General features: G+C 36.4%; 1 protein-coding gene across 5 annotated transcripts in view; it reads right to left on the bottom strand.

The window, feature by feature from the left end:
• Positions 1-1,249: 1,249 nt before the first annotated feature.
• chordc1 (cysteine and histidine rich domain containing 1) overlaps positions 1,250-13,727 on the bottom strand; it is a 34,752-nt gene continuing 22,274 nt past the window's right edge. For all 5 annotated transcript variants that reach the window (XM_033022441.1, XM_033022443.1, XM_033022446.1 and 2 more), the window contains 7 exons: positions 12,814-12,917; positions 12,474-12,526; positions 11,396-11,466; positions 10,082-10,187; positions 6,378-6,497; positions 3,569-3,631; positions 1,250-2,804 (listed from right to left, as the gene is read on the bottom strand). In XM_033022441.1, coding sequence (XP_032878332.1) covers positions 2,649-2,804; positions 3,569-3,631; positions 6,378-6,497; positions 10,082-10,187; positions 11,396-11,466; positions 12,474-12,526; positions 12,814-12,917 — 673 coding nt within the window. In that variant the 3' untranslated portion in view covers positions 1,250-2,648. The remainder of the gene's footprint in view (positions 2,805-3,568; positions 3,632-6,377; positions 6,498-10,081; positions 10,188-11,395; positions 11,467-12,473; positions 12,527-12,813; positions 12,918-13,727) is intronic.

The following is a 13,727-nucleotide window of genomic DNA, read 5'->3' as shown; positions in this document are numbered from 1 at the left end:
GTTAAAATGGTTAATGGAAGGTAGGTATGTGTGAAGAGCATCTCATTTTCCAAAAGCTGTACTGGGAAAAACCATACATAACTCATCTCTTCCTTTCATTCTGTTGGGAAACCCAGTGGCTTTGCATTAAAGCTGAAATAAGAAACACTGATTTATGCATTTTAATTAATATTTAAATTAGTAACCTAACTACCAATAACAAGTTAGGAATTGAGCGAGATTACGGTCTGAGTGCAGAATTATTTACATCAAGAATGTAATACAAATTGATTGGGAATGACCACAGGTATGGCTTAATGAATATTTCACCAAAAGAACTTGGGAGAAGAGGTCCACCCTGCTTCCTGTAAGGACTCTATCCCCTATTCCCAATTCCTCTGCGGTATGAACATTGACTCCTCTAATTTCAGGTAGTCCTTGCTTTCGCCCTCCCCAGCTCTCCCACATAGTCTAATGTCTCCGCCTCTTCCTTTCTTTTTCCCGCCCACCCAATTTGTGCATTCTTCCTGACTGGATAGGTTTACTCCGGGTATTCAGTATCATCCCAAAGACGTGGTTTGGAGGTTAATTGACTGTAATTTGCCCCATATGTGTCAGGAGTGGATGAGAAATAATGTGAACGGGTAATCAATGGTTGGCGTGGACTTGATGGACCAAAAAGCCCATTTCCATGCTACATCTCTAAACTAAACTCTCAATCAAATGTTTAATTGATTTCTGATATTGATACACATTCGCAATGCAGTGAGAAAAGCTGTAATTTAAATCAGTTCTACTTTTGATATCTGGCCTCTGGCAATTAATCAGTGCCTCATTCTTCAAATTTGCTTTCAAGGGAATAGGAAAACGATGCGAGACCTTGGCTTCATCCACATTATGAATCATGACATGTATGGAAAGATCTGAATTAAATTACTCCAAGGGACAAAATAATATTATTCAAAATGTTGCTTTCAATTTATTTGGCTACATAGCTCTAAATGTTGAATGTTAAATACCCAGGTTTCCATGATTCCTGCTATCAACTGAGCATCAGTTTGTTTTTAGAAAGACAAAAATAACTGCGTACCTGTAACTTTCATTTTGTTACAATCTTCAATATTTGAATGCCCTGATGTGAATTTCCGTAATACTCAAAACCTTGACTAATGTCATAACAAACTAAGCAGAAAAAAAATTAATGTTAGATGATTTAAACCTGAGCTTCTGAAAAAGTTCTCCATGTTAAGAATCAACAGCAAACCACATCTAGTATTGGAAAAAACATTAAAGATTTTATTACATTGTTACTATTACAAACTTACTGTTTTTTTACCCTCCAGCGCATTTGAACAGTAGCACATAGAAGCAAACCTGTGCAAGATGTGATTCTCATTACAAATTAGGGACCATAAATTTGGTATTGGCAATTACCACTACCAGCCAACATCCTTCTTATTTATTTAAAGTAACAAATTAAAAACATTATAATTTGTGGAATTTATATCATAGATGGAACCAACAGAATCAGTAACATGAATTTCAACATTTTAATCCATTGCTGGAACAAAGAATATTCAGCCCAACCAGTCTGAAGAAGGGTCCTGACCCAAAGCATTACCTATCCATGTTCTCCAGAAAATCTGCCGGAACTACTAAGTTGCTCCGGCATCTTGGGTCTGTTGTAAACCAGCATCTGCAATTCTTTGTTGCTACAGTCCAATTAGCCTGAGCACCTGTGCTCAGTCTACAGAAGTGATCCTGAGCTACTAGTAGCTTGCTCTTTAATTCACTTCCCATTCACACACTGACCTTTGGCTATGGCCTCATGTACTAATGAAGAGGCCTTTCACAAGCTCAATAAAAATCAGCTGATCTTCCATCTGGCCACACTGCCGTCTGCAGGGGTTAATTGTGCCATTATAGGAAACTCAAGCTTGCTCTGTATGAGGATTGGCTATTTTTCTGTCATCCCTTATTTGCATGGTCAACCATAGCAACACATTACACAAAGTGAGGTGAATCTTAACTACCCAATTATTTCACCTTAGTGAAATTCATTTTGTTCCATCTATTACTTCCCCCATATTCTCCGCTACCTAGGCCAACTTGCTTTTCTCTCTGTTCCAATAATCTTTATTTCTCTAGAAGGATTAAGTTTTTAAATCCATAATTTTAGTTGCATTATATTATCTTCTATTCCCACCATACTTCAGAGTCCTTCAATGAAAACTGATTTTTTTTTTTACATCTGTGGAATTAAACTTAAAAAGTCTAGGAAAAAATTGAATGGATTATTTCACAGGAATAAAATGTGATTTAATGAAGGCATGTAAAACATTCTGAAAAGCACTAAAGATAAATTTTAATTATATTTCATCAGTCATTGAGGATGTTGTAGCTTTGGGGCATTTTATAATGTGCTGGATAATGGAGTTACATAGGTTACACAATGCAAGTCTACGCAGCTTAAAACTACAGCAAGATGTGGTACAATGGTCATAAGTCTTTCTCCACAGTATGCATCAAAAATAAAGCAACCAGTTCATGAAACATTTGTATTAAATGAAACAGAATGCAAGTGAATCTCACAAACCAATTTTAACAATGCGTTTTCTACTCCTTCTCATTCATGTCCCATTTCACATTCCTATATTGTTCCCAGTTATTCAGTTTTCATCACTTGATTCCTGTAGCTCTGCTTCTTTTGGAGGCTCAGGTGGAGGTAGATCAAGCCGAGCCCATAATACAGGTTCAGCTTTCTTCATTGTAATTTCAATCTTCGCAGATGTCATACTCATTTGACTCCTACTAACATCAATGACCTTGAGTGTAAAAGAGCACAAAGTGGGATAAAATAAAATCACCGCCATAAATAGAAACCATAAATTTAAAATAATCAATAAACTGGTGCGTCACAAATTTTTATCGTGTCTCTGGCCAAAAATCTAGTTGTTAACTAGAACAAAAGCAGAAGCCACTTTGACAATAGTGAATTAAATGCCAAGGTTGTTGAGAATAACCTTCAAACCAAGACTGTAGCCAAGGAAGGAAGTGGAATCAGAAAAATTAGTTTGTTGCCTGGGCCAAAGATAACAGCTTTAGTATAAGCAATGGTCAATAGAGGACATGATAGATCATTGAAACTGGAATACACACCACAGACAGGCAAGGAAAGTGGTGCAGAAGTATAACTGTACTTCCAGTGTACTCGTGTGATGTAGCTAAGGTCAGTGTACTAATGAAAGAATTAAGGGCTGAACCTAATGTTTGGTAAACTCTAGCCTACAGTAGAGTAGTATTCAGAAAAGTCATTGGATAGGATTATGCAATTGTAGCCAGATAAAAATAAGACAGACCAATTCAGCTAAGCAAAAGAGAACACTAGAAAAATATGCCATGAGCATTAAGGTTTATTTTGCTCAATCCTTGTATTAGGGAAACTAATCCCTGATCCTATCAAAATGAAATGATAGTAGCATCAATTTAGAATAAATTACACAAATTAGCTGAGATATTTTAAAAAGTTGGCGCAGTGAGTCGGTCAACGGAAGGCAAAAATGTTCTAGATTTGCACGTCTGTACTTACACCCCATAAGTTTAATCTCTGTTCAAATTTCTCATCCCTTTCAAATAAGATGTGGATATTCAGCTGTAATATCAAAAATAGTTATATTAATCTGCAGCATTGAATACAATGCAATGTACATCTTAAATAATTGAAACTTTTAAGCAGCTTTTAAATACTGTATTGATGATAAATCTTTGAAATGTGGAAAAGGAACTAGATATCAAACTAATCAATATTAACAATTTGTTGATTGCCAAAGGACATACCCTCAGCAACACATTAACAAAATTTAACACGTGTGCTGAATTTACTTATTCAATTGGAATAGGAAACACACTTGATTAGGGACTGACTAGGAAATTCTCAACTGAAAAACAGCCAGCCACAAGATGTAACAGTCAACTAAAAGATTAAATTACCAAATCTCCTCAATTCCACCATGCTGTGAGTCATTAGATCAAGACTTTTTATTCGGTACTCCATAAATAACATTGCAGGGACTCACAAGACAGTACCGCTTAAAACAGAGGCACAGATCTCAACTGAAGCAGACCATCCATGAATAAAAACAATTTTTAATGTTGCCTTTTCATACCAATGCTGTGCAAGGGCACAATGCATATTTTAAATATCAACTACCGTAATTATGCAATTCATTGTGTTTACATAATATAACAGATGGGGAAACTTCTGGCAAGTGCCTCCAGCTTTACTTATTTAGAAAATATCTTAATCTGCCGTCTAATTTTAAAGACGACAGGTTGAACACCGATATTCTGGCCTACCCCTATAATCCGGACGAAATTTCGAGAGCTCAGTTGAAATTCCCCAAGCGACCACAGATGACATGGCGCTCTTTCCGGTCGTGTTCCTTGGTCGTTAAGGGATCAACTATGCTCTCAATCTTCTCTCCTAACTGTATTGCAAAGACAATATAGTAACCCTCATTTTAATGACCCCTTTATAGCAGATGTCAGATATAGCGAACGGACCTGCCAACCAAACCCTGCATTCTCCCTGCCGTTTACAGCCCCGGCTTCCAACCACACTACCGAAGAAAGCACTGTCCCCAGGGACTCCAACATAAGCAGTAACAACAGCCGTGGCACCGGAATGTGCGGTCAGTGTAGAAGGGCTTGCTCGTACACTTTGTGAGTCTGGAGTGGGGTCGGAAGCCGGAGCTCTAAACGGCTAGGGAGACGGGGATGGGTCGGTAGGGCATTCCATTGACATTCAGTTTACATTTTATATTTGTTTTATTTAAGTTTCTGGCACTCCATGATGCTTTAGAGACGGAGGGGTGTCATTAGCCGACCAGAGGTGTATTGTCGTTTCATTATCATGTGACCTATTTTGGTCCAGAAAAAAACAGATAATCCAGAAAGGCTCTGGAACCAAGGGTGCCGGAAAATCGGTCCGAGTTCAACCTGTACTATTCTATCTTCACCATATGGATAGGCATGTCTAAGTTAACTTCTATGGTTATTGAAAACCACCATCTTAGTGTTCAATTTAAAATCCAAGTCATGATGGCAATTATTTGTTTCTTTCCTCACATATATTTACATGACAAGAACACATGCCTACTGCCTACCTTACATCCTCTTGCTTGACCTGCACTTGAAAGAGAAGTTGTTTTAGCAGCAAAAGGGTTAGGACCCAAGGAAATACATTTATGTTGACTGGAATAACAGCAGAGGCAACAAGGATTTTGTTGTTTTTTTGTTTTTACACAGAATACTATGTTCTGGAATGCACTGCCTTTAAGAGTGGTAATAACTTTCAAAAAGTATAAACAGTTGAAGGAAAAATTTAAGTTAATCACGAATGAGCTTGGGAGCGATGCATATCAAGAGATGACTGGGTGAATTGCAACCTACTGTGCAGAATCATTCAATGCTAATGCTATATGAACATAACTAAAAAAAAAGTTAAAATTTAATGACAGTTCCTATGATTGAATAGGATTCAATCCTTAAAGATTGAACAAATACAAAGCAATTGTGTACATCTGTCTTTCTGTGGATTATTTAAATAACTAAGTATATTTTATCATGGCAATAAAGTTCAATAATCATTACTGCCATTCATTTCTATCATCTAGAATTTCAAGAGGTTCAGCACAAACTTGCCATGATCCATAATGGCGTTAAAATAAAATGATGCTTTGATTTCCTTGATCAACCACATTCCTAGCTTCAGTTACGCCGTTGTGTAGAATTAAACCAAACTTCCCAAAATTAATAGGGAACAAAATAAATTAATATTTTCCTTTTCGATCTATAGGGTCTCCAGAGTGAAAACAGATACTGAATCTAAACCAACAATCTTTTTGATTATACTGGGGAGCATGACACAGGGAAACTGGACACATTTTATACCCATATTGAATTGTATATTGAAAATAAAATTATGAAATGAGAGGATTTTTTATTACTTCAGCTTAAGTTGTAACAATTGAAACCAAAAGTGTTTTTTTTGTAAAAGGTGGCTATCCATGGAAGAGAAAAAGTTAATGAAACATTGTCAACCTAAAGTGTTAAAAATTTATTTCCACAGATGCTGCTGACTGTTTCCAGTAAATTGTTTTTATTTCAGATTCCCTGTATCAATTTTTATTCTAAATTTAATGTTTTTAACTGGTAGTACATATTGAATACTTGAGTGGATCTAATAACGTCAACCTTAAAGTTAAGTCTTACTGCTTAAATTAGAATACAGACATGGAGGCTTTATCTGACAATACATTTTGTGAACAAAGAAAGTACAGAGAAGGCATCAGTTTTAATTTAAATCAAGTCATTGTAAAATATATAGTTACACATACCACTGTGCTGTTAGCTTCAACATAACTCTGTTCTGGGATGGAGTTTTTGGCATAAATAGTGATTGTAATTTGTCCTCCAGTTTGGTGCCAATCATGTCGACATGGTATGAATTTATTGCCCTGTAAAAATAAAGACAACAAAAAAGATGAAAATTGAGCCAGATATATTTTGCTTTCTGTTCAAAGCTATAATCAACATGCTCGAAAATCTGACCAGCCTCCATTCTTAAAAAGGAAAATTCCAATTCTCCAAGTTGCTTGGAAGCTTGCTTGTAAAGTTGAATGGGATCCTAGATAGTGATGAGGTGCTACCAAAAAGGGATTTCTTACATGAAAATACTACATGCAAATGATACAAACCCTGCTTTCAACCCTTTACCCCAAAACTACATTACTGGCAGTGCACCTGATGTTTTAAGCTGGTAGAATTGTTCAATGTTTGGTGTCCCAAGGTCATAAATGACTGAAAATTCAATACCTCCATTCAAATCTCATCTCCCTACTGCCAAAGGAGGTTAAGCAATGTTCCCTTTCATAAACATTAAGTGGGCAGGTTTAACCATCAAGTAGGTATGTTGCAAAGCCTACCTGAAGCGTCGCTGAAAATCTGCCGTTGTGGGTGTGCGCGATTTTGGCGCCGTTTAGAGGGGGGCGGGTTTAAAACGCGATTTTCTCTAGGCTGTTCAAATCGAAGATGTTCAGCCTAGTTAATTATTAACGAAAAATCGCTGAAAGACCCCGTCGCAAAAGCTATTATTAGTTTTAAAGGCCTCGTATAATAGTTATAGTAGTTTAAAAATCAATCTCTAAACCCGCGACCGCCAGCAACCGCAGGGTCTCATAAAGCAAACCACAGAAGGTAAGTTGTATATTTTTACATTAAAAAGGGCTTCTAAAGATCCCTTTATACAAAGTTTAATATTGCGAGTAGCTCATTTTGTGCCCATTATATCGCGCAGTATTTTTCTGGGCATTTGGGGCACAAATCTACCGCAATGTGAACGTTCTAAACCAGCGCGTTCCACAGGGACCCACTGGAAAGCTGATTTAAATGGGCATTTATTTACAGCAATTAAACACTAAATTCCTTCCATTTGGCCTATAAATTAATGTAAATGAGATTTAAAAATCATGTTTTATTGTGAATTATTTGTGAATATTATTTGGACATTTAGGCTATTTAAAAATGTTAATCATTTATTAAGAAATGGATAGATGTTTAGATCTAGTAATTGAAGTTTGAAATTAGCTACACTTGGGTAACTAACTAATTATATGCTTTAATTTCAGGTCATCCAAGTAAGATTATTTTATATTTGTTTCAGAATGCTTCAATCTATGATAACTGAAAATTTCATTCAGTTCTCTTAATTTTTAAGAAAGTTATGGGCTTTTGACTGTTCACGATCACAGCTTTTTTGTTATGTCCATAGAAAATCAATAGGGAACAAGATGCTCATTTCCCAGTATGAAAATGGCTATAACTTTTTAAATACTTGAGATATGAAAGTGAATTAGGTGTCAAATTAAACTTATTTTTATGCTTTATCTGATGGGATAAATTGCAGACTTGATTTTTAAAATCTCAAAATTTTGTAACATTGCTACATCAAGGCCTTCAACAATTCAAAATCCTGCAATCAACCATCACCAACTTTAGATTTAAATAATATGCTTCTTGGATTTTTCCTTTCATTAGATTATCAGGTTTATCAGCATATTTCCTGCATTGTTTTGATTAAGTTCACACATTTATGCTCTAGTTTACTAAGGTATGAGCACATCTGTGTCAGAGTTCCATTTCACATTAAGTTTGAATAACGAGTTGCATTATCAAGCCCAGGCATCCTTCAGGATCATCATCCATGAGGTTTGATAAGATGTAGCAGGAAATGACACATGTTCCTTCAAAAAATAAAATGTTAAACAATCTTAATATATGGAACAATCAGGACATTAGTATATTATCGGGCCACTTAACCTCTTAAGTTTATTTCTCCATTTTATTAGATCATTTTTGTACCCAATTACACACATTTTCCTCTACAAGATTCAGTTTCAAATGTTTGAACAAAGATTCTGACGATTATCCAATCTAATATGCAATAAGTCAAACACAGACACACACTTATTTGCATTTTTGGATGGTTAAATATATTAACTTCGTTTTACTGGTCCAGACTAATGAGAAAGTTGCCTGGGTTTTCTCATAAGGCGCTTGCATTTCCCATTTATTAAAACGCCTTTCCTGGATCTGGGAGACTAAATTCAGTGGCACAGATACTCTGGCTCCAAACACAAATGTTCCCGATGTTGGGGGAGTCCAGAACCAGGGGCCACAGTTTAAGAATAAGGGGTAGGCCATTTAAAACAGAGACGAGGAAACACTTTTTCTCCCAGAGAATTGTGAGTCTGTGGAATTCTCTGGCTCAGAGGGCGGTGGAGGCCGGTTCTCTGGATACTTTCAAGAGAGCTAGATAGGGCTCTTAAAGATAGCGGAGCCAGGGCATATGGGGAGATGGCAGGAACGGAGTACTGATTGACGATGGTCAGCCATGATCACATTGAATGGCTGTGCCGGCTTGAAGGGCTGAATGGCCTACTCCTGCATCTATTATCTATTGGCCACAACTGGCTTGAGTATATAGGAAGTAACTGCAGATGCTGGTTGATACCCAAGATAGACACAAAATGCTGGACAGTGGAACAGGCAGCATCTCTGGAGAGCAGGAATTGGTGACATTTCGAGTGAATACCCTCTTCAGACGTGAATAACGGCTGGACGCAAATGTGGACCAAAAGACCCACAGAAAGTATTTAATAGGGACCAAAACTCCACTCTGAACTTTATCTTAAAATAGTGGAAAATAGTGGAAAATAATGCAACATTCTTCTTTGCAGTCCCATAACCCGCAAAGGAATGAATGGGGTCTTGAATCCTGTGCCTGATCTAATCTGAAACGGAAGCAAACAATAATTTTTCATCATAAATGTTTCAGATTAGCAAGGTTCAATGGAGTCAAATAGTTGTAACATTTTCAGCAGTTTAAGTTTCAGCACTCCCAAATATTATAGCAGTTAGGAATGCCAGCTGTTCCATGCACAGCTGCCAGCTAAACCCCTCACCTTAGCCTCTGCTGACATTTGACCAATAATTATGCAAACACCTAAAATGATTTCCCCTTTGGTGCACATATTACCACTGTTTATTTACAAGTCACCAATAATGTGATAAACTCTCAAAGTCTGCAGCATGGAGTTACAACATATTCTGCGATTTATACTTGACCATCTATCGTTATACTGTCACTGTGTATTGGTTGATTAATAAAATCCAAAACAAAATCATATAAAAAAGAACATTATTGCTTTTGACCTCTGATATTCATTGTCATCTCCTTAACGAGCTTCAATGCCTCGTCTGGCTTATCTTGAGCCAAGTTTCAAATAGTACATCCACTTAATTCAGTCAATGCATTCTCCATATTCTCAAGAGATTTTTTCCTATTATCTAAAATACATGTTGATACCAAAAGGTGCAGTAAAAATACATTGCTCAAACCTTGTTTGTCTATGTATAATTTGGAGTTGACAGCTGAATTTTACTCAAAAGAAACTGAACATTTGTGGCATATTTTCATAATTATTGAAGAGAACAATTCTGGAGGAGAGTGATGCCTGTATATCGCCTGAACTCGACTTACTTTATGTGCTTTGTTCCACACATGTTTGCTTTGAGTACACCCTGGTTGGGCCAGGAAAGAATTGAAATCTGAAGTTTTTTTCTTACAACAGCTCCAGAATTTCATTCTGGGGAAATAAAATTATTAAATGCAGATATTTAAAATAACATAAAATTTGAATCGAAAAGATATAAAAGAGTGCAGCAAAAGACAACTTCGGAAAAAATCCTGACCTTGAATGTAATCATGTAATTTTAAGTTCCCTTAAAATATCACGGATTTGTAAATGTTTTTCATCAGCATCATTCATTCACACTCACTTGTATCATCTCATCTTGCACTCGTCTTGTATCATTTGTTTGTAACATTCTTGGAGCAACCCCCATTCAACAAAAGAAGAACGGCGCAGTAATGCTGCTGTCTCTCAGCTCCAGTATCCCGGATTCAATCCTGATCTTGGGTGCTGTATGCAGTTTTAACTTTGCCCAGTGATCATATAGATTTCCTGAGATATTTTTTCCCCAAATCTCAAACATTTAAAATAGTACATTAGCAGTCCACTGTAAATTGTCCAATTTGGTAGGGAGTATTATAAATAGGATATAAATCCAGGATTAATGTAACTGGGCACTCAATGGTCTACACTGATTTACTGGGCTGAAGGTTCCATTCCAATGGTTTATGGCTATGAATCCACAGTTCATTAACTCACTTGTCCAATTTGAGTTGAGTTAGTTTTCTACTTTAGCTTCAAGTGTTATATGTGTTTACTTATAAATTTATTAAAGTGGGATATGGGCATTGTTGGCTTTTATAGTGAAACACTTCCTTTTTCCCTATTTACCATATTGGACATAAAATCACTGAAACAGTCATGAACATATTCACATGGCATCTTCATCACAATATGGCATTGCAAAAGAGGATAGTCACCATTTTGGTACATAATCATAAAAGGAGAAAGAAATACACAAGCAAAAGCTTTGTCAGTAAAATATTTTCAGTAGCTTCTTCAAGGAGAGTCATTGGCTTTTTAAAATGTAATCTAGAGATTAGGTCCTTAGCAGTTCCAAACGTAATGCAACGATGGAGCAACTAAAATCAAGGTTACTTAAGAGGTTAGAACTGAAACACTGTTGATAATGTGGAGTGGCACATGACCGAAATGGGTGGTTGATAGTCAGAACACATTCAGTTTATTGAAGTGCATGCCTCCATGCTATACGTCTCCAAAACCATAATTGAATGGTGAAAATTGGAAGTAAGACCTCTACCACTAAATTAAAGTCAGTGATATTATTGACATTAAATGTCATGAGCATTACGCATACTTACCCTTCGTGAAAAATGGGCACTCCAGAGTGATGAGCACATATCTCTTCATTGCTGCTTGTATCCAGAAAAGTCTTCAGGGATGATCAAGGACAAAATACACATACAAAAATAAGATGAACCTAGATTTATTTAGCAAAATATTCAAATGTTTCAAAACATTTCCCTCCAAAATAGATCACTATTGAACTAAAATAGTTCACCATTGAAATTTAAATCTCCCCGTTATCATTAATTAAATAGCTAAATGACGGAGTACATTTGAATAAATATTTCAATATAGGATAATTCTATTGAGCTATATTCTAAAATCACAAAGAATACTGCTGTCATCAAAAGCATTCCATTTCCTTTTGAATTATTAAAAAGCCTGATTATTGCTTTAATACAAATTTAAGAATTAACTAAAACCAAGATCACTTTAGTACATTTATTACACCCTCAGAAAACTAGTACTAGATTAAAAAAAATCAATGTTTTTAAATATTAGTAACTATGCCATTATCAGTGCTAGAGATGTAAACTGATAGAAAACGGTTTCCATCCCCAATTTTGGATTCTGACAGGCATTCTTTCAGTAGGACATTGTTTATGACCTGGTTGCTATCTGGACAATTAGGGGCCAAGATCCCACTCCATATCCATCCCAGGTATTTGTGGGTTGGCAGTAACTTCAAGATCCTGTCTGTGGTAATACTGCAGCTTGACATGATCCAGGACATAGCAGTACACCTGATGAACTGCATAAACCACCCTAAAAAAATGATCTCTTGAACATCGGTACACCATGGTTGCAGTATGCACTATCTACAACTTTCACGGCATGCTCCTTCCTAAGCTGCTTTGACAGCTCCAATAGGTCCAAAACATAGATCAGAATATACAATAGCAATGCCTAATAAAACACAAACTGCAGTGTTTCAGGAAAGCAGCTCACCATCAACTCTTTAAGAGGAACTAAAGATGGGCAATAAATGCTACCTTCCCCAGTAAATGCCATTGCATGAAATGTAAAATAAAAGCTTCCGTTTACACAGGCATTAAAATGGCAATAAAAAGTTATGTTTATATCAATGCTTACCTTATTACAACCTGCATTTTTACATGTGGTTCCAATCTTTATTTCTTTAGTATCTGGTGCAGTAAAAAGACAATTTTTTTAAAGAAATTATAAACCATCAATTTTCTCTTCCAGAGTGAACATGGGAAAAGTACTGCTGATATATAATGTTTTTCAAAACTATGTGGATTTCATTATGTCACTCTTCACATTTCTGCTAACAAAAGAACACATTGATAATATTTGAGAACGTCCTCTTATCCCAACACTGTCACTAATGTCTGGTATGTATAAACAGCTGACAGTAAAAATGATAAAACTTGGGGTTAGCAGCAATTTAATTTAGTAGAAAATCACTTGCCTTTATTTTCACGTCCATTATGAACAGTTAAATCTAGCTTTTCCAGTACTTTTTTCAATGCTGGAGAAACCTTTTGTTCCAACTTTACCATTGGGGCATCCGGACTAATAAAAAAAAAGAACAAATTTGCATGATCATTATTCATGAGTACATTCAACAATTCACATTTATGAAAATACACATGTCACTTGTCTCCTCTATGTTTGTTTTAAATTTGTGAATAGATCTTAATTTTCTCCAAATGTTATGTCTGCCCCCAAAAATCTATAGCAGGGTGACCAATACTGAACACAATACTGCCTCACCAACGTTCTGTACAACTGCACCAAACCATCTCAACTTCCATACTCACTTCCCTTACTGATGAAGGCCAGTGCCAAAGGCCACCACATAGTACACCTGTGACACCACATTATTGGAAATATGTACTTGTACTCCTAGGTCCCCCTGTTCCACAACAGCCCTGCAGTTCACTGTGAAAGTCCTATATAGGCTTGACATTCCAAAATCCAACACTTATCTGAATTAAAATCCACTTGCTATTCTTTTACCCACTTACCCAGCTGATCAATACCTCACTACAATTCTTGATAACTTCTTCACAGTCTACGATACCACCTATTTTAGTCTCAATTGCAAACCTACTATCCATTGTTTTTTGAAATGGGGTCTGATCACTGGCACCAGTGATGGCAAAGACTGCTGTTCCATTAGGGTCTGAATTGTGCTTGGACCAGTAACCTGGAAATCACATAAACAAATTGTGGACAGGGCTTTAAACTAAATAGGAGGGAATGGGCTGTTTAATAAATGAAGAGGAAACGAGTGTGAAGGCACAGGATCACGAGGGGAGACACTGACAAGCCAAGTATGACGGGCTATAGCAGAAAATATATGCAACAGAGCAAATCCAG

Source organism: Amblyraja radiata, chromosome 6, assembly GCF_010909765.2.
Source record: "Amblyraja radiata isolate CabotCenter1 chromosome 6, sAmbRad1.1.pri, whole genome shotgun sequence".
In the NCBI taxonomy this organism is placed as follows: Eukaryota; Metazoa; Chordata; class Chondrichthyes; order Rajiformes; family Rajidae; genus Amblyraja; species Amblyraja radiata.
Note: the sequence above shows the minus strand (reverse complement) of the source record. Positions and strands in the feature narration are given on the sequence as shown.